Below are 24070 nucleotides of genomic sequence, written 5' to 3' on the forward strand. Positions count from 1 at the left end.
GTCTCCCACATCCCCGGGGGGAACGGATGTTTAAAACCCTCTAAGATGAACAGTTGCTGTCTGAGGCCCCCCGGTGGGGCACTGAGCCAACAAGGACTGAGCTCCCACTGCGTGCGGGCGCCGCCTACTGAGTGCGGGCACTTGGGAACAGAACCAAGTCTCAGTAACCCTCTTTCCCAACAATCACAGAGTAGCCAGCGTACGGGAACCAGGGATATCTGGGAAGGTCTCTTGGAGAAGGTGGCATTTCATCGAGATCGGTGGGGATTTTGACTCTGCGCAAGGAGAGGAAGCGCATTCCAGGCAGAGGGATCAGCGCTTAGGAGGACCTGGGGGCTGGAGACGTTCTGGCGCTCTGGCGGGAACGCTAGGGAGTTGGCGCCCGCGAGGGGAGGTGGGCGTGCGGGGCGCCAGGTGGAGCTGGAGGGAGAGGTCGGCAGCGGGTAACCCGGGTCGGGGAGTTGGAATTTGCGCGCCCTACAGACCGGTTCACCTCGCTCCGAGACTACAGAGGGTGGTGAGCGTCGCAATCCCGTCAAAGGTGTAATTCTGTGGATTTGTAGAGCGGTTTGGAGCTTCGACTGCCCTGCGAGGTGGCCTCTGCGACCATTAGACAGAAAAAACCACCCATTTTACAGATGAAGCGGCTAGTCCGCGCCCCGGGAATGCGCAGAGGTGGAGCGGCGCCGCCCTGGGGCACTCCCCGGCGTGGGCCCTTCGGGCGGGCGGGGCGGACCCTGGCCCCCGGCGCTCGGAGGCCTGGAACTGTGGGCCGGACGCCGGCCCTGCCACGCAGCCGCAGAGACTCGGCCCCGCGGGCGGGCTGCAGGAAGAGAGGCGACGCCCCCTGGAGCGCGGCAGGAACCCGGCCCGGCCCGGCCCGCCTCCCCGCCCGCCAAGGCGCTCCGGCCCCAGAAGTGATGAAAGCGGCGGCCGAGACCAGATCACGCCGAAGCCGTTGCCCTTTTAAGGGGGAGCCTTGAAACGGCGTCCGGGTTCCATGTTTGCATCCGCCTCGCGGGGAGGAAACTCCATGTTGTAACAAAGTTTCCTCCGTACCCCTCCCTCCCCCTCCCCCCTTGAGCCTGGCTCCCTTCCCCACCGAAGCTAGCGGGGATCCCTCCCTCCCACCCCTCCCCTCCCCCCCGCGCCCCGATTCCGGCCCGAGCCGGGGGGGAGGCCGGGCGCCGGGGCCAGACTGCGGCCGGAGCGGAGAGTGCCCGGCCCCATGGACAGCTCGGCCGTCATTACTCAGATCAGCAAGGAGGAGGCGCGGAGCCCGCTGCGGAGTAAAGGTACCGGGTCTGCAGGGTGGAGGCCAGAACCCGGGAGCCGCGGGGTGGGAGGAGGAGGGGGCCGGGACCTCCCCGGCGCCGTCGTCCGGGTTGCTTCCCTGGGCCCTGACCGACTCCGGACCGGAGCTCCCAGTCCCAGGGGGAGAGAGGAGGGAGTTTGAACTCGCGGAGGCTCAGACATGGGGCGGGGCCTCGCGCCTTTTTGGGTGCTTCATGCTTCTGACGTGGGGAAACTGAGGCAGAGCTAGAAAAGGGACTCCTTCGGGGTCTCCCGGGCAGGCAGTGCGCGGTGCCTGGGCGCTTCGCCCCCTCCCCCCCCATTGGCGCCAATGGAGCTGGGAGATGGGGGGTTGGAGTGGGCGCCTTCAGGCCACCCGCTGAGGCTCCGCCCCCCCCCTCTGAGCCGCGGTCGGGTTGGGTCCGAGGAGGGGGCTCGGACGTGACAGTGAATTGGGGAGGGTTGGAAGGATCTCCCACCAACACACAAGGTCCCTACAAACTTCCGCGTCACGCGTGAAGGCGCCGAGCTCCTCCGAGGTACAGAGAGAGGCAACCACGTCCAAGGGTCGCCAGCGCGCCCGCATAGAGAGCCGTGCGCGGGACCCGGCACGCGGCACCCCAGCTGCGGGCCCGTGGGCGCCCGGCCTATGCACACACGCAGGGACCCGGGAAGCCACCCCGCCTAGGCTGGCTCCAAGAGTCTGCCGGTCCGGGGTGGGTTCTGTCCCTCCTTGTCCGGATGTTGGTCTCAGGGGCTTGGAAGGCATCCTACCCCAGGGCTGCCCACCTCCCGCGGGAGCCTAGCCTGGCCCCGGGGCAGGGGGCAGAGGGCAGAGGGTGGGTCTGTCAACCAGTCTCGCGGGTGGCCCGCTCCAGGTTGGAGGTCCCGGCAGGGTGGGGGCGGGGGAGGCGGGTCCGACAGATGGCCCCGGGGACACTCGGGCCTCAGGCAGCACCGCCAGAGTTGTCCCCGCCCCCTGCCTCTGGGCCCAGCCTCAGGGAGGACTTTGGACCCAGGGGCAGGGCGAAGAGAGTGGGGAGGGTTGGGAGTGGGCGACAGGAGCCTGGGGCCTCCTTGGCGGGGGTGCCACTGAGCAGGGGCGCTTGAGGTAAGGTAGCCTGGGGGTGCAGCCGCCTTTGCTGCCTTTCACCTCAGCGGTGCTGGAGGCTGTGAGGAAAAGGCAGGCACCCTTAACGCCCGTTCTTCTGGGAACCCACTCCCTAAGTGGATACCTTTCTGCATTCATTAGACCTACTAGAGGGGCTGGTGACGGGGGACCTGAAGCAAAGGCTGGTGAGGTGGGGCCCCTGGCTCGGGCATTTCAGGGAGGCCCAGGGGCCATTGCAGGCCCCCCACCTTAGTGTGTCTTCCTGATGAAAGGGAAACTGCCAGAGCCTTCCAACTCAGGGATTCACACCTGGGCACGTTCACATACCTCAGCGGACTGTTGTGCACATCCCCACCTTGGGCCTCCCCACTCCAGGTGACCAGAAGTCAGCGGCTTCCCAGAAGCCCCGAGGCCGGGGCATTCTCCACTCACTCTTCTGCTGCGTGTGCCGTGACGATGCGGAGGCCCTGCCTGCCCGTAGCGGGGCACCCCTGCTGGTGGAGGAGAATGGCACCGTGCCCAAGGTGCGTGGTAGCCGGGGGGGGGGGGGTCGCAGGGGCACCTAGTATCAGCCCCCACGAAGAGGCTCCCGACTGAGCTTTTCACGCTGCACCTAGAGGCCCTGGAAGGTACCGAGAAGGAAGGCGAGAGGTGAGCCCTCCCCTACTGAGCCCCCCAGACTGTCACCTGTTGGAGGGCACTCAGCTAAGGGGCATCTGAATTCTCCCCTCATAGGTGGAAACTTTTCCTTGGTATTGCAGGTGGAGAAGTAAGACCCAGAGAGAGAAGCTGCAGGGAAAGGGTCTCTTCTCCCCACTGTGGTTCCTTAGGAAGGGGTGGGGAACCTGTATGTGGGGAGTAGGGATGGCTGGGGCTTGAGAGGGGTGCCCCAGCCTGCCCTGTACCTCTCTACAGCAGACCCCGGTCCAGTACCTGCTTCCCGAGGCCAAAGCCCAGGACGCAGACAAGATCTGCGTGGTCATCGACTTGGACGAGACCTTGGTGCACAGCTCCTTCAAGGTGGGCTCTGCCCAGTAGCCCGCAGCCCTGGGTCTCTGAGGGGGGCCTGCCCTGGCCTGGAAGGGGGGTCTAGGCTGGGTTGGGGGCTCCTTGCCCCAGCTCCAGCTCCTCTTTTCCCCCCACAGCCAGTGAACAATGCTGACTTCATCATCCCTGTGGAGATTGATGGGGTGGTCCACCAGGTGAGGGACAGCGGGAGGAGGTGGTGGGCTTGGCTTGGGTCTTCCAGACCCCAGGCTCCGTCTCCCACCTTGAGAGCCCCAGGATGGAACTTTGATAGACTGTGGAAGGCCAGAGGCTCAAAGAGGGTTTGAGACTTGTCCAAGGTCACCCAGACCCTCGGGGACTTGACCCAACTCCAGGGCCTGCAGAGAGTGGGGGCTCCTCGGAGGCCACCCTTGCCATGCCCCTCACCCCACCTTGCCCGGGACCCAGTTCAAGTAATTCAGGATAGGTTGTGTGCTGTCCAGCCTGTTCTCCATTACTTGGCTCGGGGGCCGGTGCCCTGCAGCCCTGGGGTGAGGGGGCCACCCCAGCCCCCGCATTTGGCTGATGCCGTGGTGGGGGAAGAGTGGGGGAATTAGTGATTCTGCATGAGGTAGAGCCCGAACCAGGAGTCAGAAGTTCATCTTTATCCTCTTTGAGGAGGGTGCATGTTTTCTCTAGTGGTGGTTGGGATGCCTGGCCATGTTGAGCCCACTGTCCCTTGGGACCAGCCTCCCTGCTTGCTGCCCATGTCCCTCTGCCTCCTCCACCCACCTCAGCCCCCAGCACCCCCCCCCCACTCCCCCCAGGCCTGTTGGCCAGCAGTCCCCTCAATGGCCCAACCCCCAGGTCTACGTGCTAAAGCGGCCCCACGTGGACGAGTTCCTGCAGCGAATGGGCGAGCTCTTCGAGTGTGTGCTCTTCACAGCCAGCCTTGCCAAGGTGAGCTCCACACCCCCGAGGGATCCTGGGCAGCCTGCCCTCCCAGCCGCCTGAAGCCTGCGATGGCCTTGGGGTCACTCTTGGCCCCAGGATGACCCATCTCTCTGCCTGCCCCTGGCTACAGTATGCAGACCCAGTAGCTGACTTGCTGGACAAGTGGGGGGCCTTCCGGGCACGGCTGTTTCGTGAGTCGTGCGTCTTCCACCGTGGGAACTACGTGAAGGACCTGAGCCGGCTGGGCCGAGACCTCCGGCGGGTGCTCATCCTGGACAACTCGCCTGCCTCCTACGTCTTCCATCCAGACAACGCCGTGAGTGCTGGGCAGGACGGGGCCTGGGGTGGAGGCCTCCCACCGTGGGCTGGGTTCCAGGCTGAGCACTGGAGCAGTTTTAGTTTTGCAAACTGCCCCATTAGTGAGCAACAGAATTTAGTGGGTCCCAACTGGGACTTGTTAAAAAATGAAATAGAATAGTAAACATTGGAGTGCAGGCAGTAAGATTAGGTCTTGTTCCATGAAACTTTTGCTTTGTTGCATATATATATAAATGTGTTTTACTGGAGGTTGCTGTCAGAAAAGTTTGAAAACTTCTGAAACTGGCTGTCTCGGGTGGTGGGACTTCGAGGAGCCGGCCGGGCTGACCAGCGGGGGCGTGGCCAGCTGGGCTGGACATCCTGCCCCCAGGGCCACCTGACCCCCTCACTGCCCTGCCCCCATCCCTCCAGGTGCCGGTGGCCTCGTGGTTTGACAACATGAGTGACACAGAGCTGCAGGACCTCCTCCCCTTCTTTGAGCAACTCAGCCGCGTGGACGACGTGTACTCGGTGCTCAGGCAGCCTCGGCCTGGGAGCTAGTCAGGCTGGATGGGGCCTGGACCTGCCCCTGACCACTGCCTACACCTCACACACGGACTTCATGGCACCCACTGCTCTTTTCTAGGAAAACCCATTGGCCACCCCACCCAGGGCCATGGGGCAGCAGGCGTGTCCCCCATTAGCCTTGTCAGGCTGCCTAGGGGGCCGCAGCCTGCACCGAGGGTGATGAGCTCCTGGGCCTCCATGTCAGTGCCTTAGAACCCCTGTCCCCTCCTCGGGGACCTGTGGGGGCCCTGCCTCTGTCTTCTCTCTGCGCTGCCATGTTTCTCTGCTGCCAAATCGGGCCCCTTGTTGAGGGGAGCATTCCTGCTGCCCCATGCCTTGGCCCCCCACCCCGGCCTGGGAACAGTGGGTACAAAGTGCCTTGCATAGAGCCCCCTCCCTGCCCAGCTTTCCCCGAGTGTGGGCGTGATCCTGGTCAGGGACGGCCTGTCTCCCGCCCTCCCCTCCCCTCCCTTATCACTGCCTGGGAGAAAGAAGAGGGGAGATGGTCTGTTTCCACCTGAGAAGGGAGCAGGGGTCTACCTTTCAAGACCTCAGAGTACAGCCCTCCAGGGCCGACGGCTGAGGACTGCCCCCCACCACCCAAGCCCCAACCCCTCACGCCTGCCTTAACCAAGTATGGCCAGGCCCGAGGGCTTGGTACCCCCAGCTGTGAGTGTGGGGGTATAGACAGGCCCCCATTTGGTGCCATATAAATATGTATATGTGTATATAGATTTTTAGGGGAAGGGGAGGAGGGGTAGGGGTTGAGACACCCCTCCCTCACCCTTTTCCTGGGCCCGGAAATTGGGGGGGAGGGAGGGAAAGGATTTTTACATTTTTTAAATTACTATATTCTGAATGAAACAAGCTGGGCCGAGGGGCCCCAGGCCCTGACCTCTGTCCCTCACACCCCTTTGCTTCACTCATTCATTCAGCCAACATTTATTGAGCACCTTTTCTGTGCCAAGCTCCGTGCCAGGCCCACCAGCTGAATGGGGAGGGGGGAGGGTGTCTCTTCACCACTTAATTGGTGCACTTAATTGGTGCCCCCCTCCCAGCCACCCCACACTTCACTGGTGCCTTTGGGGGATTTGCAGGAAGTGGGACCCTTTTTGTGGGGCTTGGAGGTCTCCAGGAAGCCTGGCCAAGCTGCCCCCTCCCTGGTGCCAACTCACCTCCTGCAACCCCCTGCCACACCCCCTGCCACACCCCCTGCTAGCTGGGGGGCAGCTCCCAGGATGACCTGCTTTCCCATCCCAGCTCCTGTATCCTGTATCTGGAACCCCTCCTTTTATGTGCTGTGTTTGGAGGTCACTGCCTTGGGTTCTTCCCCAGGGCCTGACAGGGAAACCCAAACCCACGGACCAGTGCCAAGGGGGACATCAAGGGGAAATGTGCTCCCCCAGCACCCCAACAGAGAGCTGGGGGTGGGGGAAGGAGGGTTGGGCTGAGTCTATAAGTGCCTTTTCTGACCGAATCCCACCATGTGATGAAAACTAAAGAAAGCCAGACCCCACCCCCCAATCCGGCCTCTGTGGTTACTGGGGGGGTCGAGTTGAAGTGGGGTTTGTGATTGCGTGTCTGATACCTGTGGTTGCTCTGTATTCCTTGAGGTCTCACTCTTGCTTCAGCAAACTCCTCTGAGGGGGCTAGTGGTGGAGAAAGGGGCGGCCCCAGGCGTCCTGGGAGCGGAAAGGCAGCGGGATTGCGCACAAGTTTTAGATCAGATCAGTTCGTGCCTCTTAGCATGGCTATTTACTCCACGTCTCAGCCTCAGCTAGCAAAATGGAGATGCATGCAGAATTGATCAAATCCCCGGACACAAGAGGACGCAATAATAGCTAATATAAAGCAAAACTAAAATGCCTGGGTAGGGGAGGTCCCTGGGACTGACTTGGAGCTCAGGACGGGGTGTGGTCTCTGCCCTTGAGCGGAGGCGGGAGGGGCTTGTAAGGTTCCAGAGGGGAGAAGTGGAAAGAGTGGGGAGAATGACAGGGAAGCCGGGTTCGGCTCAAAACGGAAGAACTTTTAACAGCACTGACGTGGGCTGGCCGGAGAGAGAGAGATTCCCATCTCTGGCTGTACGCGCACCGCAGCGAGGCGTCGCGGGCGCTGCGCGGCGGGCGAGGGTTGGCAGGCTCGAGCATCTGCTTTTCGAGGGAGACTGGGTCGGGGAAGGTTCACCTCCGCATTTCCGTCCCCCATCCCACCCCGGCCTCTTGGTGTCCATTGGCAGCGCCCTGGCAAGAACCTCCGCCCCACTTCCTACCCCCGCCCCTCCGGCCCTGGCAACACTTCCTTTGCAAAACTGGGCAGCCCAGACCCTGGCAGGAAGTGCCCTCCCGGGCCCGCCCCTGCGGCTTCCCGCGGTGGCCACTAGAGGCCTCTCTGGCCTCCTGGACGCGGGACCCTCTGGACACATACACTCCGGCCCTTCGCCCACCCCAGGGGCTGGAAAGAAGCGATTCCGTCTCGTTGATCCTGCTGTGTCCCCACCAGTTACACACGGGGAAGGAGGAATCTGCCCCTCCCAATGTTGGCCCCGGAGCCCCCACCTCCGCCTCCCACTCCGCATCACCTACCTTGCGAACCCAGCCCCAGGCTGCCTCCTGGCGGCGCAGATGCTGCCGTGAGCGAGACGTGCAGGATGTGACTACCGCCCCCTCCCACCCACACATTCATTTTTCCTGGTGGAACACAGCGAGGACCTGGAAGCTCACACCTGGGAACGGAAGCCTGTCAGCTCCAGGCTGGACTGGACCACAGAGCCTTGGAGAGGGTGGATGCCCAGTCCTCCCTGGGCTCTGCCCTTGTCCTAGAGTCCTGCCCTATTTCCTGCTCTCCATGCAAACACTGGTCTCCATAGATTTGCATCCCAGAGGCCCAGAAGTGCAGAGATGACCCCAGGGCTCCCGACTTTGAATGAGACCACAGTCAGCCCTTCCCCACCACCACCACCCACACGGCCTTCACTCACAGAGAGTTCAAATCAACCACATGTATCGGGCGCTTATTCTGTGCCAGGCATGGTGCCAGGACCCGGGGGCGCCGCAGTGACTAGGCCACAGCGTCTGCTCTCAAGGAACTCGCACCCTAGTGTCGGAGAAAGGCACGTGAACAGACGATCTAAAAACTGAGAGGCGGTAAATGCAGCCCAAGGAAAGTGGGATCACAGAGAGACACCTAACCCGGCCTGGGGAGGCAGTTGGCGGGGGGGGCTGGAAAAGGTTTCCTGCCGGAGGGCAGGCTCAGATGAATTCAGGAGAAGGTGGACTGAGGAAGTGGGGTGCACCAGGAGAGGAAGCCGCCTGAGCCAGCCCTCAGAGGCAGCCCCCAGCAGGCAGTGTCGGAAAATGACAAACATTTTGGAATTGCACCCCAGAGTTGGGGAGGAAGGGAAATGAGGCTGCAGGAAGCAGGAAGGACCAGATATTGCAGATCTATAGCCAGACCCAGGGAGTGGCCTTTTCCTTGCAGGCAGCAGGAGTCATTGCAGGACCCTGAGGGACCCCGTGCAGGAGGGGGCGTGCTCAGATCTGACAGCTGCACGTTGTGGGCTGAACCAGGAGTAAAGGGACTCGAGACCCTATTGGGAGACCTCCGCTATGGTTCCAAAGATGGGCAAAGGCCTGAGCCGGGGCAGAGGCAGAGTGAAAAGAGAAGAAGGAAGAAGGGATGGGATGTGAGATAGGAAATAAAATTGGCAGGAAGTGGTGGCTGTGTGTCTGCTGTGAAAGTGTCTCTAACAGAACCTGGCGCAGGGCAGATCTTCACTATTACTTCACATACACGCTGAGCGTGTAGGGAAACTAGCGTGATGGGGCACTGCTGGCAGGTGTATAAACTGGTGAAACCTCTTTGGAGGATGATTTGACAATATCTCTCAGAAATGTTTTTAAAATCAGATATTCTTTGATCCAGCAGTTCCCACTTTTAGGAATTTACCCCTATAGATAAAATACATATAAATGAAACCTTGTATATATAAAGGTATTTGTTTGTAACAGCAAAACACTTGAAATAACCCAAGTATTCACCAATAAGGGATTGGTTAAAATAAATCTCACTAAATCTATACCAGAGAATGCCATGAAGTCATGAAAAACACTGAGGTGGAACTATGCCAGCTGATATAAATGATTTCCAAAATATACTGGTAAAGGAACCAAAGCAACAGCCATGGTGTTTTCCATTTATGGAGAAATATCAAAATAGACACAAATATATATGTATTCTCCAGTAGGATAGGATACATTTTATTATATATCCTTTGTACTTTGGAATTATTTTACCAGGTATGTTTATTAATTTTCTAAATAGGAATCATTTTAAAATTTAAAATATAGTCACCTTCTTAAGTATAATATTAAAGATAGAAATCATAAATTCTGTTTCTTGCCTTAAATATTCATTGCGTGCCTATACATACCAGCCCCAGGATATAGCAGCAAACAAAAGAGACTGTGGGTGAATCAGATATTAAAAAAGTGATTGCAAAAGGAGAACTACAAAAGAAGTAGAAAGCGGTAAATAAAAAAGTAAAAATTTTCATGTGGCCTGTGCCAAAATATCACCTCAAGATTGCTTCTAATTGCAAAGTGGAAAGCATGCTTTTACAGTGGGGTTACCTGGCAATCACCATCTTAATGAAGAGATTGAAATTAGCATCACTCACAGTGTGACAACTTGAAATTTTGTACCTCCCGAAGTGATGCACTGTGAAGCATGCAGCGTCACTTTGACCTTGCTCCTCCAAGCGTGGTCCGTGGACCAGCACATCAGCACCACCTGGGAGCTTGTCAGTGGCTCCACCCAGACCCCTTGAATCAGTATCTGCATTTTTAAAAGCTTCCCAGGTGATTCTTATGATATTACAGTTTGAAAAGCACTGGCCTCTAAAGTATTCTTGAAAAACAGCTTTTAACTAGAACCTAATAAAAACTTGAGATATAACTGCTGGTTTATGGGAAATAAAAGAAAAAGAGGAACAAATCAAATAATACCATAAGGAAAGACTTGATAAGAATATGAACATCTATAAGACAACTGCCCTGGACTCTGGTAAGTTAATATTATGAAAAAAAAAAAATGGTACAAGGACTGTTCTGTATTTTAAAAAGACTAAAGAGATACAATAATCAAAGGACATGCATGATCTTTATTTGAGCCTGTAACAATAAAACCAGCTATTAAAGTCCTTTTAGGGATGATTGGAGAGGTTGAATATGGACTAGATAGAAGATGATGTTATAAATTATTGTTAATATTCTCAGGTATGAAATTGGAATTGCAGTTATGAAGGAGATTGTCCTCATTCTTAGGAGATATGTGATAAATTAAGTGTTAAGGGCTGAAGTACCACCATATCTGTGACTTACTTTCAAATATATACGACAAATGTTAATTCTTAATGATGGGTGTTTATTATAATACCATTATACTATTATTTCCACTTTCTATATGTTTGACATTTATCATAATGAATAAATTGGTTGGGAACAATTTTAAGAAGCATACTTGCTCCAAGAATTCCCTACACTAAATTAAAAGGCAAGCAACAAACTGGAGAAAAGCATTCCATAAATGACAGACAAGTTAACAGTCTTAATACATTAAATATCTAAACAACTCCAACAGGTTAATTGGAGATTCACACAAGAAGATGTAGCCAATAAATATTTTTAAATGTTATGTCTCACTGGTAATCAAAGAAACAAAAGTCAACCCAATGACTATTTTCTTATTTGACAATCAAACTGACAGATTTTCCTAAATGCTAGAGTTGGGGAGAATGTGAGGGAAAAGATCAGGCCCTCCTGTATTCTACAGGAGGTATTATGTTTTAATGCAATTTTTCACAACTTTGACCTAGCAATCTCACTTTTAGGAATTTAGCCTAAAGAAACAATACTGAAAAAAGAGAGAAAGCAATAATACTGGATGCAATTGAATGGCGAAGATTTAGTGATAAGAATACTTATCACAGCATTCTTTGTATAATTGGATATAATTTGGAAGGCCGATAATGAACTAATGGTTACATAAACTATGTGATCTATCTAATCAATACTATGAGGCAAAAATGAAATTGCAAAATAATATATAATATATGACATACAAAGTATAAATACAGATAGATCTTACATACATATAATCTACCCACACAGCATATGTCCTGGACAGTGACTTATAGAAAAGAAATACTCTGAAACAAATCATTAAAAGTTAATTCCCTGTAGATTATCTCTGTAGTGGAATTATCAGTGAGTTTTTCCTCTCCTTTTTGCTTATTCATATAATCGAGTGAACATATACTCCTTTTTATTCAGGAAAAAAAAAAGTGTTATATTATTATTTAAAGAAAAATAAAAAAGCTCCTGCAATGTGTTTATGCCTAGTACGAGACTATGCCCGAGTGCACGCGCGCACACACACACACACACGCACACACACACACACACATTTGGTTTCCAGAAGTCTCGGGAGGGTGTGGTCAGGAGGAGGGGCTGCTCATACCCAGCCGGCGTCATCTCCCCCTGCAAAGGACCAGGGTTCAGAGGCAGCCACCGGGGAATTTCTGCAGGGGTGGAAGTTGAGGGGCAACCGCCCGAGTTGCGGGGTTTGTGAGCAAAGCCGGTTTTTGATCGAGACCCGCACAAGAGAGGGCCACGCTCCTCTCTCATCCTGAACGGGTCGGGGTCCCCCTAGGGTCAGGTTTGGAAACAGGAGCCTTGACTTCTGGGAGAGGGATGGTGGAGCAGAGTCCAAAGGGACTGGTTTATGGCAGCTCATAAAAACTCCAGGTGGAGCCAGTGCCCCACTCAACGGGGCGGGGCTGGGAGGGGAGTGACAGGAAGAGCACATCCTGCTCCCATCCTTACCTCGCCTCGGGGTCATGCTGAGTGAAGAGACCCTCTAGGGATGCCAGGGCCCCATCCAGCCTGGAGGGGCCCAAATGTGAAGCCTGGTCCTGCATCCCTGTGTCTGGGGCTCTAGAAGTCAGGAGTCCTGCCCCCCAGCTCCACAAACATCATTCTCCCCAGGGAAGGGGGCAAGACAGCTTAGCCTCCACCACTCAGCTAGGTGGAGGAAGGGGCCAGGTGCCCCCTGCCCTCCTCGGCCAGTGCTGTCCACTTGCAGTGAGGGCCTGGGCCCTTGGGAGAATCCACCCCATCCCTGGGTGGGGAGCTGAGGGTGGGTCACATCTGGCTCCAGCTGTCAGGCTGTCTCTGGGCTCTGGGCTCCCAGGGACCTGGCGGGCACCTGCGTCCCCACCGCCTCACCCATTCTCTCCCTCTCTGGGGCCCTATCTTCCCATATATGGTGAAGGCAGTGCCTAGAGGAGGGGGGGGGAGGGTACAAAGGTCGCTTTCCTGCAGCCAGCTTGCCACAACTCCCGAGATCTCCCAGGTGGCGGCTGCCTCCCCCAGACAGGTAAGGCAACCTGGTGGGAACACATGGGGACGAGAGTGGGAGGGACAGGGTCCCTGCTTCTTGCTGGCAGTGGGACCTCCTGTAGCACTTTGCAGCTGGCTTGAGGGAGAGGCTGGGCACGGAGAGGCTGGGCACTCTGGGCAGAGCAAGGAGCCCAGCGAGTCTGTCCTGGGCTTCCAAGGAAAGGATTTTGCAGGCCCCGCCCCTGACACCTGCTCTCTCAGTCTCCCCACCTGCTGCCCCCATTCCAGTTTGCCCTGGACTCGGAAGGACCCTGGGACTTCCAGTTGAAAAACCAGGACAGTCCCAGGCAAACTGGGACAAGTTGGTCACTCTAATCTCACACCTCTCATCCTCCACCCCCATCCCCCAGCCCATCTCTTGCCCATTTTTCCCTCTTCTGAACGGTTTCTTTGTGTCATGACTCCCCTGACATTGCTGGGACCTCTGGGTCCTCACCTTCTGGATCCTAGGGGTTGAACAGCAGTCATCAGGAATTGACCAGGCAGGAGCAAAGGCAGGGGCAGAGGCTGGGGTGGGGGGTGGCAGGACCTGGCCACTCCAGGATGAGGACTGCCCCACCTGCCCTCCCCCAGCCTTCCCCCTGCCCTGCCCCCTTGGCCTCACCAGCCCACCGCTGCCTCACTCAGCTGTAAAGAGAGGAGAGAGGCTGGGAGCCAAGGCCAGACTAGGGTCCTAGGACAGACTGGCCACCCTCCTCCCAGGAGGCCTGTGCTGGCATCGTTCAGGACCGTGAGAGGCAGAGCCTGTGCTCCGGGTGGAGGGGCTGGGGGTGTCTGCCCCCTCTGCTCTCTTGGGCCTGGGGATGCAGGAGGCTGGCCTCGATTTCAGGGGCTGCCTCAGTACATCTCTGTCCGGCTCAGAACGGCTCCACTTGGGGCTAAGAGGAGTGGCAGGACCCTGGGGCCCTCAGGAGCCGCCACCGGAGGGTACCAGGGCAGGAGATATAAAAGGAAAGATAGGACTGGAGGAGAGCAGGAGCCCAGCTGCCCCCAGGGCCCCGAAGGCCCATCCCTTCCCCTCCACCTCAGTCTTTCAGCCTCACAAAGATGTATTGAGCACCTATTATGTGCTGGGCCCTGGGGGCTACAAAGACACACATCTCTAGCTCCTTGTCCTCCGGGGACGTCTGAGTTCGGAGGAGGAGACAGAACCTTCGTTACCACATGGCTGGGGCAAGAGAGGCTCCAGTCCAGGGTGCCTTGGGGCCCAGGAGCAGGGGCCTCGCCCAGCCCGAGGTCTCGGGGAAGGTCTCCTGGAAAAAGCGACACCTAAATTGTGCCCAGAAAAGTATGTAAGGGTGGGGAGGGCATTCTGAGAAGGGAACTGCCAGAGCCAGGCTGTGGGGATGTGAGAAGCCACGTGGCAGCGCCAGGGCAGGCAGGCAGCTGGGAGATACTGGAAGGCAAAGTGTGAGCCCCATGGGGAGAGGTGTGCATGGGTGTCAGGCTCCATCTTTTTAGGTGGGTAGATGAGGAGAAAAGGATGTTGCCCAGATGGCTGACTGATGTCAGGGTCTGGGGGTGATGGTGGCTTTCCCCAATCTGGGGAGCACAGAGGAGAGAGGTCAAGGGTGAGGGGAAGTCAATGAGTTCAAGTCGAGGGAGGAGACATCGCGTAGCCAACCCAGGGCCACGCTGGCAGTAGGGAGCAGAGTGAGGGGCCGTCTGCTTCCCAGCAGCCGAGGGACATGGGAGAGCTGAGGAGGACTTGCCAGAGAGTGGGGGGCAGCGGTGGGTTGGGGCAGGAGCAGCTGGAGGGTGTCTGGGGGTCGGGACACACGCCCACCCCTCCCCAGGATCCTACACCTGGTTCTAAGGGCCGGCCCCTTTCCCCTTCAGGCTGATGAACCCCCCAGTCCTGATTTCTCTCTGGGGAGGGAGAGCTCTGGCTTTTTCAAGTCCCGGTTCGGTTCCCCCTAATCCCTTCTCCAATGAGCAAAAAGTGCTTTCTCATGTCTACCCTCGATTCCTCTTGCTGCTGTGGTTCACACCTAGAATCTGAGATTGTCCCTGGGTGGGACTGTAGAGATCACCTCGTTGACTGCCCCCCTCATCCCTGAGATGGAGAACTGGGGCCCAAGTTCACACAGCTAGTGAATATCAAAGGGAGTCTGTTTTGGAGAAAGGGGGATGTAGAGAAAGATGCTGATCGAAATAAAACAGGAAACTTTCTCCTCCTTTGTACTCGAATTGGTTCTGCTGAACCAGGAGACCTGGGGGCTCTGGGGACTCTGCAGGTTGAGAAATACCTAAAGGAAGAGGCTGTGGCCGCCAGGGGCCCGGGGCATCAGGCAGGATCAGGGAACGAGGGGCTTTCTGCAAACATGCAGCAAGCAGTACTGGGATCAGCTGGAGGGGCCCCACCCCCAAGCTCCAGAATATCAGGGAGATGGGCCCCCCTCTGGGCTCGGAAGCAGGCACTTCCAGGGCATCATCCCAGGGGAAGACCCAAGGGGTGTCAAGGTGCAAGGAGAGTTTAGATTGAGAGAATGGAGGCCTGCTCTGTGGGGGCAGCCCAACCTTTCATGCCTTACTCATTGGTCAAGGGGCACTCCTGGAAGGCAATTCCATGCCAGGAAGGTGGCAGGCTCGGTGGGAATGCCCAGCAGGCAGCCCAGTGGGGGCTGGGGGAGTAGCGAAGCCATGGAGAAGGGTGATTGGAGACCAGGGGCTCTCCAGCCTGCCCATTTCAGAACCACTGGGGACTACAAAGGCACACACATTAAGGAAGCACCCACACCCCCCTACCCTAAAAGCAGACAATAGACTACACATGCCTGAGCTCCAACCCAACCCAGACAGACCCGAATGTTTGGGGTGCAGCCTGGGCATCTGAGCACGAGCATTATTTTTGAAAACTTCCCAGGTGATTCTCATGAATCACCTGGGATGGAAAACACAGCACCAGGTAAAAAAACAGAGAGCCCATGCCATAAAAGAAGCTTGGGGTGGGGGTGGATTTCTTGTGGCTCAATGGGTGGAGGGCGGTTCACAGTGGCAGGGTTCACTCATTGCCATTCATTCGTTCATTCATTCATTCAGCAAAGTGCCGGCAGTGTTCTCGATGCTGGGGACTCAGCGCTGAACAAGCAGACACGGTCCCCCCTCACGAGGTTACATCTTGGGGGTCACCAGAACAAGGACGGAGGGGTGTTTGGAGGCAGCTGGGGAGGAAGGGCAGGAAACTGTTGCATACCCTTCTTTTTATTGTGGTAGAACACACATAAGATTTACCACTTTAACCATTTTTAAGTGCCCAATTCAGTGGCATTCAGGACATTCACAATGTTGTACAACGGTCGCCATATCTAGTTCCAGTACTTTCTCATTACCCCAAGCAAGAAGCCCTTTCCCCTTAAGCAGACACTCCGCATTCCCTTCTCCCTCAGCCCTGGGTGACCTCTAATCTGCTTTCTGTCCCTATAGACTTGCCTCTTCTGGACATTTCATATAAATGGAATTATACGATCCTTTGTCCTTTTGTGTCTGGCTTAGTTCACTTCAGCATAATGTTTTCAAGGTTCATCCCTGTTGCATATATTGCACTTCATTCCCTTTTATGGCTGAATAACATTGCATTATTTATCCCTTTGTCTGTTGGTGGACATTTGGGTTATTTCTACTTTTTGTGAGTAGAGATTCTATGAATATTCGTGCACAAGTTTTTGTTTGAACCTGTTTTCAATTCTTTTGGGTGCATACACTTTTAAGCCTTTATTCTCATTATTTGCTTTTCTTTAAAAAAACCTGTATGAGTTTTTTTTTAACCAAGCATGACTTTGATTTAAAATATTTTCAAAGAGAAAAATTGTTCAGGCCTAGATAAAGAAGGGCCTTAAAATGCCTGGCTGAAGCGTGGGGGCTTTATTCGGTAGGTGATGGGGAGCCAGGGTGGGTGTTTGAGCAAGAGAGTGACAAGATCAGTGCTGGGTGGGAAGGCTGGGGGCCGTCCCTGTTCCTCCTCCAAGGCCCCTGAGCCTGTGGCCTCCCGGCACTGTCCAGAGCTCTCTTGGGCTGGGCCGGAGGTGCAGCACCTGTACCCCAGGCCTTCCCAGAGGCTCAGCCCTTGCTCCCGTGTCCTTCTACCCCTAGGCTCGTCCATAATGACCAAACTAAGCACCCAGGTCAAAGGCTCCCTCAACATCACCACCCCGGGGGTGCAGATATGGAGGATCGAGGTGAGGCCCTGCCCGGGGGTGGGGGAGAGCTCTGCAGGCCTGAGATTCCTCGGATTTGCCCCCCGTCCTGCCCCACTGGCGCTGTGTGCTGGCATCTGCACCCGACGCCCCGTCCCTCCCTGGACTCCCCTCTCCTCTCAAATCACCCACCTTCCCACTCCTCCCCTCCCCCCATACCTTCTCAGTATTTGCTGCATCCCTTTTCCCTCCTGTCCCTCCTTTCTCCATCTCTCCTTTCTTTGTCTTTCAGTCTTCCTCTCCATTCCTTTCTCCCTCATTTTCCTTTCCTCCTGCTCATCATGCAGGCTTTGCTCATCATGCAGGCTTCCGGACGCCCTCTTCCCTTTTACTCCTTTTGTTCTACTTCCTGCTCCTTCTCCTTGCCAGCTTCCTCGTGCCTTTCCCCTCCCCATTCCTTCTCTGCCTCTCCCTGTGGCTAAGGGCGCAAGTAGCCATGGGGGTCTTGGGTGGCCAGGGCGGCCCCTGTGACCTCCTCTCTCTTCCCAGGCCATGCAGATGGTGCCCGTTCCTTCCAGCACCTTCGGGAGCTTCTTCGATGGCGATTGCTACATAGTCCTGGCTGTGAGTGTGGGGGCCGCCAGGGAGGGGGTTGAGTGGAGAGCAGAGCCCACTCATCCACGTGGTGCCAGGGAGGGAATCCGAGGCCTGGGTGAGGACAGAGAGCTGGCCTGGCCCCACCTCGAGACAGTATTTACTGGGTGTGCCCTGCTGCTGAGCCGCTGAGCTGTGGAGCGGCCAGCTGAGTCCACCTCCTGTGGATTTACAGTCTCAGGGGACCTTCTGAGCTGGTGGGGTGTCATCCAAACTCAAGTCCAAATGCCAAGATCCTTAGTCATCTTCATATCACCTTCTTAACCTTCGCCACATCCTGGTACCAGCTGTACTGTTCATTCATTTTTAGTTTTCTTTATGTTGACTCACCTTTAAAATGTAAATACATTTATTTAGAAACAGAACCCTGTATCATTACTGCAAATAGAAGGCAGTGTCACGTGTCATAAATAGAAAGTAGCTATGACAGATGTACATAATTGCTCCATACGATACCCTTGTTTGTGTGCCACCTAAATGCAACCCATCCCTCTGATGGTCCATGCCAGCACTTGGGGAAACACTGGCCTATGATGAGGTGGGCGGATTCCAGAGAGGGGAAGCCACTTGCCTCGGTCTCAGAGTCAGGGTCAGAGCCGGGGCCACGACTCAGGGCTGCGAGCGCCAGTCCAGGGTGCTTCCCTGGGCCAAGCTCTGTGGTCCAGGACCCACGTGGCCTAGGGGAGCAGGTGCACACGGAGGTGGGGAGAGGGCGGTGGGAGCCCGAGGCCTGGGGTCCACTGGGCATCCATTCTCCCTAGATCCACAAGACTGGCAGCAACCTGTCCTACGACATCCACTTCTGGATCGGCCAGGACTCGTCCCAGGACGAGCAGGGAGCGGCCGCCATCTATACCACGCAGATGGACGACTTCCTGGGAGGCCGGGCTGTCCAGCACCGCGAGGTCCAGGGCAACGAGAGCGACGCCTTCCGGGGCTACTTCAAGAAGGGCCTTGTGTATGGAGGGACGGGCTGCAGGCTGGGGAGGGAGACCAAGACCTGGGGGGCCCTGGGGCCAGGGGTGAGGCTGGAGAGGGCCACCCGAGGCTGGGGGGTGGGGAGGTGGGCAGACCCGGGCTGGGGAAAAGATCCTGGGCAGGAGGAGGTGACCTGGGGTCAGAAACGGAGTCTGAGGTTATGGGTTTTTGGTGACTATTCCTCCCTTTTCTCCCTTCCCCCACCCCCATTTCTGCTGCTACTGTGTGCTGGGCCCTCCCCTTTCTGAGAATGCCTTTGGTTTCCCCCCAGAGGCCATTCTGAAATGCATGTGCCCTGAATTTCTGTAAATCAACTCCGATTTGAATGTCCTGGAGAGCTCAGTGCCCGAGGTGACCCTCCAGGGCATCATGTCAAGCCTCCCCTCTGGCCAAGCAGACAGCTGCTCCCCCTTTCTCTAAAGCAAGCCTTTCACCCTAAAAACCCACATTTCCAGCTTCTCTTGAGACATCTGAAGTTCTGGCTTCCGGGCTTCCCCATGAATTCACAGGACCCGAAGCCCAGTAGCTAGTGACGTCTGGGACAGGCCAGGAGCCCCAAGTCAGCCACAGCCTCACCCCTCCCTTGGGCATTTGAGCTGTCACCTTTCCCCTCTCACCTTCGCTTCAATCCCCACAGCCCCTTGGCAGGCCCAGGACTGGGGTGAGGCAAGTAAGGTGTCCAGTGTGCCCCTTTCCGGAGGCCCTCACTCTCAGGGCCATGTAAAAATGTGCCACAGCCCACCTTACACTTGCACACCCGAGGGAGTGAATGACTCAGTGCCTGTGCCCTTGGCACCGTGCTCCCCTCGCCTGGTCCCAGCCCTGCCCCTCGGGCCGCCCAGCGGCAGCTGCACCTGCCAGCCCTCAACCTTGACCAGCTCACCTGTCTTCTCAGAATCCGGAAAGGGGGCGTGGCCTCTGGCCTGAGGCAGGTGGAGACTAACTCCTACAATGTCCAGCGGCTGCTGCATGTCAAGGGCAAGAGGAACGTGGTGGCTGGAGAGGTGGGCAGGCCCCGCAGGGGACCTCGGGCCAGGTGCGGGCCATGGTCGGTCTCCTGGTCATCCTCCAGCCTGGAGGAGGCTTTGGATCCAGGACGGAGTGGAGGGCAGAGGCCGAGGAGGGGTGAGGGGCAGGGAAGGGGGACCAAAAGACAATAGACGGGGGTCTGAGAGGGGTCCGGGCCTCCCATGGCTCCCCAGGTGGAGATGTCCTGGAAGAGTTTCAACCGTGGGGATGTATTCCTCTTGGACCTCGGGAAGCTGATCATCCAGTGGAACGGGCCAGAGAGCAACCACCAGGAGAGACTCCGGGTAAAGCCCACCCCCACCTGCTTCTGCAGACCCAGCAACTGCCCGCACCGCTAAACTTGCCAAACTTCTGCCACACCCCTGTGGGTCCCCCATTCCTAAGGGCTGTCTCCCTGCCGTGGGGGGAGGGTATGTGCCATGGTGGATCTGGGTCTCTCAGTGTGTGTGGGAGAGGGGAGGCATGTGGGGTTTGTGCCTGTGTACTTGTGGGTGCTAAACAACATATTAGTGTGCTGATATTTAATGAGTCCCTGCTGTGGGGCAGACCCTGGACCAAGCAGTGGACATCCAGTGGTGAATGAAATGGACAGAGCCCACCCCCAGCGAGCTGACCATCCAGCGGGAGAGGCATGGACAGGGGAAAGAGAAGGGGGGGAGATGGGGGTGGTGGTGAGTGGGTGGGGGGGGACAGTCCTGAGGTTCAGGGAGGGCTTCTGAGAGGAGGTGGAGGTGGGAGGAGAAGGTGGGAAGGCAGGAAAGGTTGTGTGTGTGTGTGTGTGTGCGTGTGTGTGTGTGTGTGTGTGTGTGTGTGTCAGTGCCCTCCCAGCTGAGGATGGGAGGCAGGCAAATGTGAAGGAACTTAGGAAGGCAGGGCAAGTCAGGGACAGGGCAAAAGAGGGGCTGTTAAGAGGGCAGATTTTATTCTTAGTGCTATGGGAGCCCTTGAGAGTTTTATGGGAGCCCTGAGGCATGATAAGAGGCAGGGGTGAGGGCAAAGGGAAACAGGGAGCCCCCCACCCCCACCTTAGCCTCCCAGGTGAGGCAGTGCCGAGCGGTGCACCGCCCCGTAAGCTGTAAGTACAGGACTGACTTGAGTGCTGAATGAGGGGTGAAGAGGGGAAGGTGTGAGAAATCGAAAGTACTATGGTTGAGTAACTGTGGGGACGGATGGGAGTCCCATTTCCTGAGATGGGAAAGATCAGGAAGCAGCAGATTTGGAGAGTTGAGAATTTGGTTTTGGACATCTTGAAATGGAGTTGTCTTCTTGGAAGTTGGGTAAACACAACTGAGAGCAGAGAGCTGGGCTGGAGACAGAACTGTGGGTGCCCGTGCTCTCGAGGGGCCTGGGAGGGTAGAGAGAGAAGGGGGCCTGGGATTCAAATGCGAGTGACTGCAACATTAGAGGTTGGGCTGAGAAGGGGGAGCCAGATGTGTGCGTGTGTGAGCACACGTGAGACAGTGCTCTGTGTGTGTGTGTGTGTGTGTGTGTGTGTGAGCGTGAGCTTTGGGACAAAGTGGTCCTCAGGGCTCAGATCTTGTCCAAAACAGTGGAAGTAAAATCACAAAGTTCAAACAATGTCAAAACTGAAGGCCCATGGGAGCTCTGTGTTTTCTGCATGATTTAAAACCTACAACTCCTCTAATAAAACAAAAACCAGAAAACCTGAACAAGGAGGTTCAGGGTCAGAGGTCTGGGGTCAGTATTCAAATCAGCCCAAGAAGTCCACTCAAAACACTGCTCCTGCCAAGAAGGAAAGTTGCTTTCCCAACTGGTTTGCACCTGGTTTTCTCACACTCACCTGAGAAGCCTTGAGGGGAAGAAGCAGAGCAGGTGCCCTCAGCCCTCGGGCCGCTGTGGGGTGGGCTGGGGTTCACGCAGCATTTGGGTTGGTGGGTGCCACCTTGCCCCGCCAGGCTTTCTGGGTCACGGGGGGGCCTCCCTGCAGGGCATGAGCCTGGCCAAGGAGATCCGAGACCAGGAGCGGGGTGGCCGAGCCTATGTGTGTGTGGTGGACGGGGAGGACGAGAAGGCATCCCCGCAGCTGATGGAGGTGATGTACCACCTGCTGGGACGGCAGCGGGAGCTGAAGGCAGCCGTGCCCGACTCAGTGGTGGAGCCAGCCCTCAAGGCCAACCTCAAGTTGTACCAGTGAGTGCCAGGCCGGGTCCTCCTGGGGGGCAGGGTGCCCTGGCTGAGGGGCTTGAGACCGGGGAGTGACCGGGGCCCCTCCTGTCTGTGCCCTACTTTGTCCTGCAGCGTGTCGGACTCCGAGGGAAAGCTGATGGTTAGGGAAGTGGCCACGCGGCCGCTCATGCAGGACCTGCTCAATCACACGGTGAGAGGCTCTGGGGGAGCTTGACCCCCAGCTCCCAGCTCCCTGCACCCCGACCCACCTCAAACCCAAGCAGTAGAAATTCCAGGGACAAGAGACATTTTTGTGCCTGAACCACACCCCCTCCCCCCTCGTCCAGCACGCCCGGTGCTGTGTGGCCCTCACCCCAGTCCTCCTCGCCCGCCTCTAGGACTGTTACATCCTGGACCAGGGGGGCCTGAAGATTTACGTGTGGAAGGGGAAGAACGCCAATGCTGAGGAGAGGAAGGAAGCCATGAGCCAGGCATTGGTAGGGAGGGGCTGGGGAGGAGGGGGAACTGCCAGGGGGAGGGGAAAGTGGGGTTCAGACGGCAGAGCTACAGACGAGGACAGCAAGGGCTCTGGGAGGAGCAGGTGGCAGGGAAGGGCTGGGCCTCACCAACTGTGGGGGCCTGAGGGTTGCTTCTGCAGCCATGTGGGGTTCCCTGCGCTCCAGGGAGCCGCCCGCCAGGCAGTCAGGAGGTGGGCTCTCAGCTCCCTGGACTCGGGCTTGGTCCAGCAGAGGGAGGGGAGAACAGAGGGCAGACCCTGGGGCAGCTTGGCGCTGGGCCAAGTCAGAGTTTGGGGTCATTTTTGGGGCTGGAGCCAGTAGCCCTAACTGCTTTGGGGTCAGTGTTTGATTGGGGATTGGGTTCAGGGTCAGAGTTGGGGGTTGGGGTCAGAGTTAGAATCATGGTGGGCTCAAGCTTGGGGTCAGATTGACCTTGGGGTGGTGGTCAGAGGTTTGGGGTCAGTATTCAAATCAGCATTGAGGTCAGTGAGACTTGAGGTCAGTGTTCGATTTGATGTAGCATCAGGTTTGGGGTCTTAGAGTTGGGGTCAGAGCAGGGCTAGGTTTGGAATCAGCTATGGGATTGGGGTTGGGTTCAGGTTTGGGCTTGGGATGTGAGTTAACTTGGACACTGGGTCTGGTTGGGATTAGAGCCAAGTTTTGGTTTGCATTGGGATCGGGGGCTAAGGAAGGGATAGAGCCCCCAGTCACCCCCTTTTCTGCCCAGAACTTTATCAAAGCGAAGCAGTACCCGCCCAGCACTCAGGTGGAGGTGCAGAACGATGGGGCCGAGTCAGCTGTCTTCCAGCAGCTCTTCCAGAAATGGACAGTGCCCAAACAGACCTCCGGCCTGGGCAAAACCTACACTGTGGGCTCCGTGGGTGAGGGCCAGGCCAAGGCAGGGTGGGGGCTGGGACCTGGGAGTGGGGTCTGCAGAGCACCCTGGGCTGCCTCCCCACCCTTCCTTCCCAATTCCCCTCTCCCGTGCATGATTTTAGCTTGGCTCTGGGCTCCCCCAGGGGGGCAGGGGACCCAAGGGGACATGGATAAACTCAGCAATTGTCATAAAAAGAGAGCTGAGAACAACCAGCCTTTCATTTGGAATGGGATTGGATCCCTCAAGGAACCTAAGAGCTTCAGATTCTCACGAGACAGTATCTGTGGAGGGCGGCTCGGTGCCAGGCACTGGCAGGGAGCAGAAAGGGTTAATGTACAGCCTCCATCATTGAGGAGCTGGGAGACAAGGCCAACAGTTCTGCAGGGGGTCAGGACATGGGCAGATCAACAAGGCTGAAGTCTTGCCCTTTGTCCCTCTCCTAGCTCCCTTGGGAGGCCCTGGCTAGGCCTGAGTCTTGGAGGCAGAGAAATAGCATTCTGAAGTAAGCTACTGAATCTCCCTAGCTTCAGTTTCTTCATCCTTAAAATGGGTGTAAGAATTGAGGCTGCCACTCAGGGCTGTTGTGGGGACCTGGGGCTCTAGGCTATAAGCAGCAAGTCCTTTGCTGGTGACAGTGGGTGTCATGAACCGCCCCCCCCCAACCCCAGCCAAGGTGGAGCAGGTGAAGTTTGATGCCACATCCATGCATGTCCAGCCTCAGGTGGCTGCCCAGCAGAAGATGGTAGACGACGGGAGCGGGGAGGTACAGGTATGTTGAGGGGAGGGTGACTGAAATAAAGGTAGTAATGTAGGTGCCAGGTGGGGAGGGGGTGGAGGAGCCCATCCTGAGCGTGACACTGGCTTGACACTGGCCCCAGGTGTGGCGCATTGAGAACTTGGAGCTGGTGCCTGTGGATTCCAAGTGGCTAGGCCATTTCTACGGGGGCGACTGCTACCTGCTGCTCTACACCTACCTCATCAGCCAGAAGCCGCACTACCTGCTTTACATCTGGCAGGTCAGACCTGCCCCGCCTGAGGCACAGCCAGCTCAGCTCCCCCTCCGCCATGTCCCTGCCAAGTGGTCA

At 56.8% G+C, this 24070-nt stretch overlaps 2 protein-coding genes across 3 annotated transcripts in view; both read left to right on the plus strand.

Annotated features, from left to right (window-relative positions):
• Nucleotides 1-655: 655 nt before the first annotated feature.
• Nucleotides 656-6733, plus strand: CTDSP1 (CTD small phosphatase 1). 2 transcript variants are annotated; one of them, XM_037849048.1, is made up of 7 exons: nt 656-1295; nt 2780-2928; nt 3320-3424; nt 3550-3606; nt 4259-4351; nt 4476-4661; nt 5075-6733. In XM_037849048.1, the coding sequence occupies exons 1-7, from the start codon at nt 1229-1231 to the stop codon at nt 5201-5203; spliced, it is 786 nt and encodes a 261-aa protein (XP_037704976.1). In that variant the 5' UTR covers nt 656-1228; the 3' UTR covers nt 5204-6733. The 2 variants fall into 2 exon arrangements, with proteins under 2 accessions (XP_037704976.1, XP_037704977.1); XM_037849049.1 differs by having other exon boundaries at nt 3323-3424.
• A 5872-nt stretch (nt 6734-12605) lies between these two features.
• VIL1 (villin 1) overlaps nt 12606-24070 on the plus strand; it is a 32346-nt gene continuing 20881 nt past the window's right edge. The window contains exons 1-12 of the mRNA XM_037848584.1: nt 12606-12643; nt 16759-16844; nt 17352-17426; nt 18218-18414; nt 19330-19438; nt 19637-19747; nt 21412-21614; nt 21723-21801; nt 21989-22087; nt 22836-22989; nt 23654-23754; nt 23864-24001. Coding sequence (XP_037704512.1) covers nt 16770-16844; nt 17352-17426; nt 18218-18414; nt 19330-19438; nt 19637-19747; nt 21412-21614; nt 21723-21801; nt 21989-22087; nt 22836-22989; nt 23654-23754; nt 23864-24001 — 1341 coding nt within the window. The 5' untranslated portion in view covers nt 12606-12643; nt 16759-16769. The remainder of the gene's footprint in view (nt 12644-16758; nt 16845-17351; nt 17427-18217; nt 18415-19329; nt 19439-19636; nt 19748-21411; nt 21615-21722; nt 21802-21988; nt 22088-22835; nt 22990-23653; nt 23755-23863; nt 24002-24070) is intronic.

The sequence above is a fragment of the Choloepus didactylus genome, chromosome 9 (assembly GCF_015220235.1).
Source record: "Choloepus didactylus isolate mChoDid1 chromosome 9, mChoDid1.pri, whole genome shotgun sequence".
NCBI lineage: Eukaryota > Metazoa > Chordata > Mammalia > Pilosa > Megalonychidae > Choloepus > Choloepus didactylus.

Coding starts and splice junctions, on each gene's coding strand:
- CTDSP1 (XM_037849048.1), top strand. CDS start 1,229: ATGGACAGCTCGGCCGTCATTACTCAGATCAGCAAGGAGGAGGCGCGG. Junction 1,296..2,779: donor GAGCCCGCTGCGGAGTAAAG/GTACCGGGTCTG, acceptor TCCCCACTCCAG/GTGACCAGAAGTCAGCGGCT. Junction 2,929..3,319: donor AGAATGGCACCGTGCCCAAG/GTGCGTGGTAGC, acceptor ACCTCTCTACAG/CAGACCCCGGTCCAGTACCT.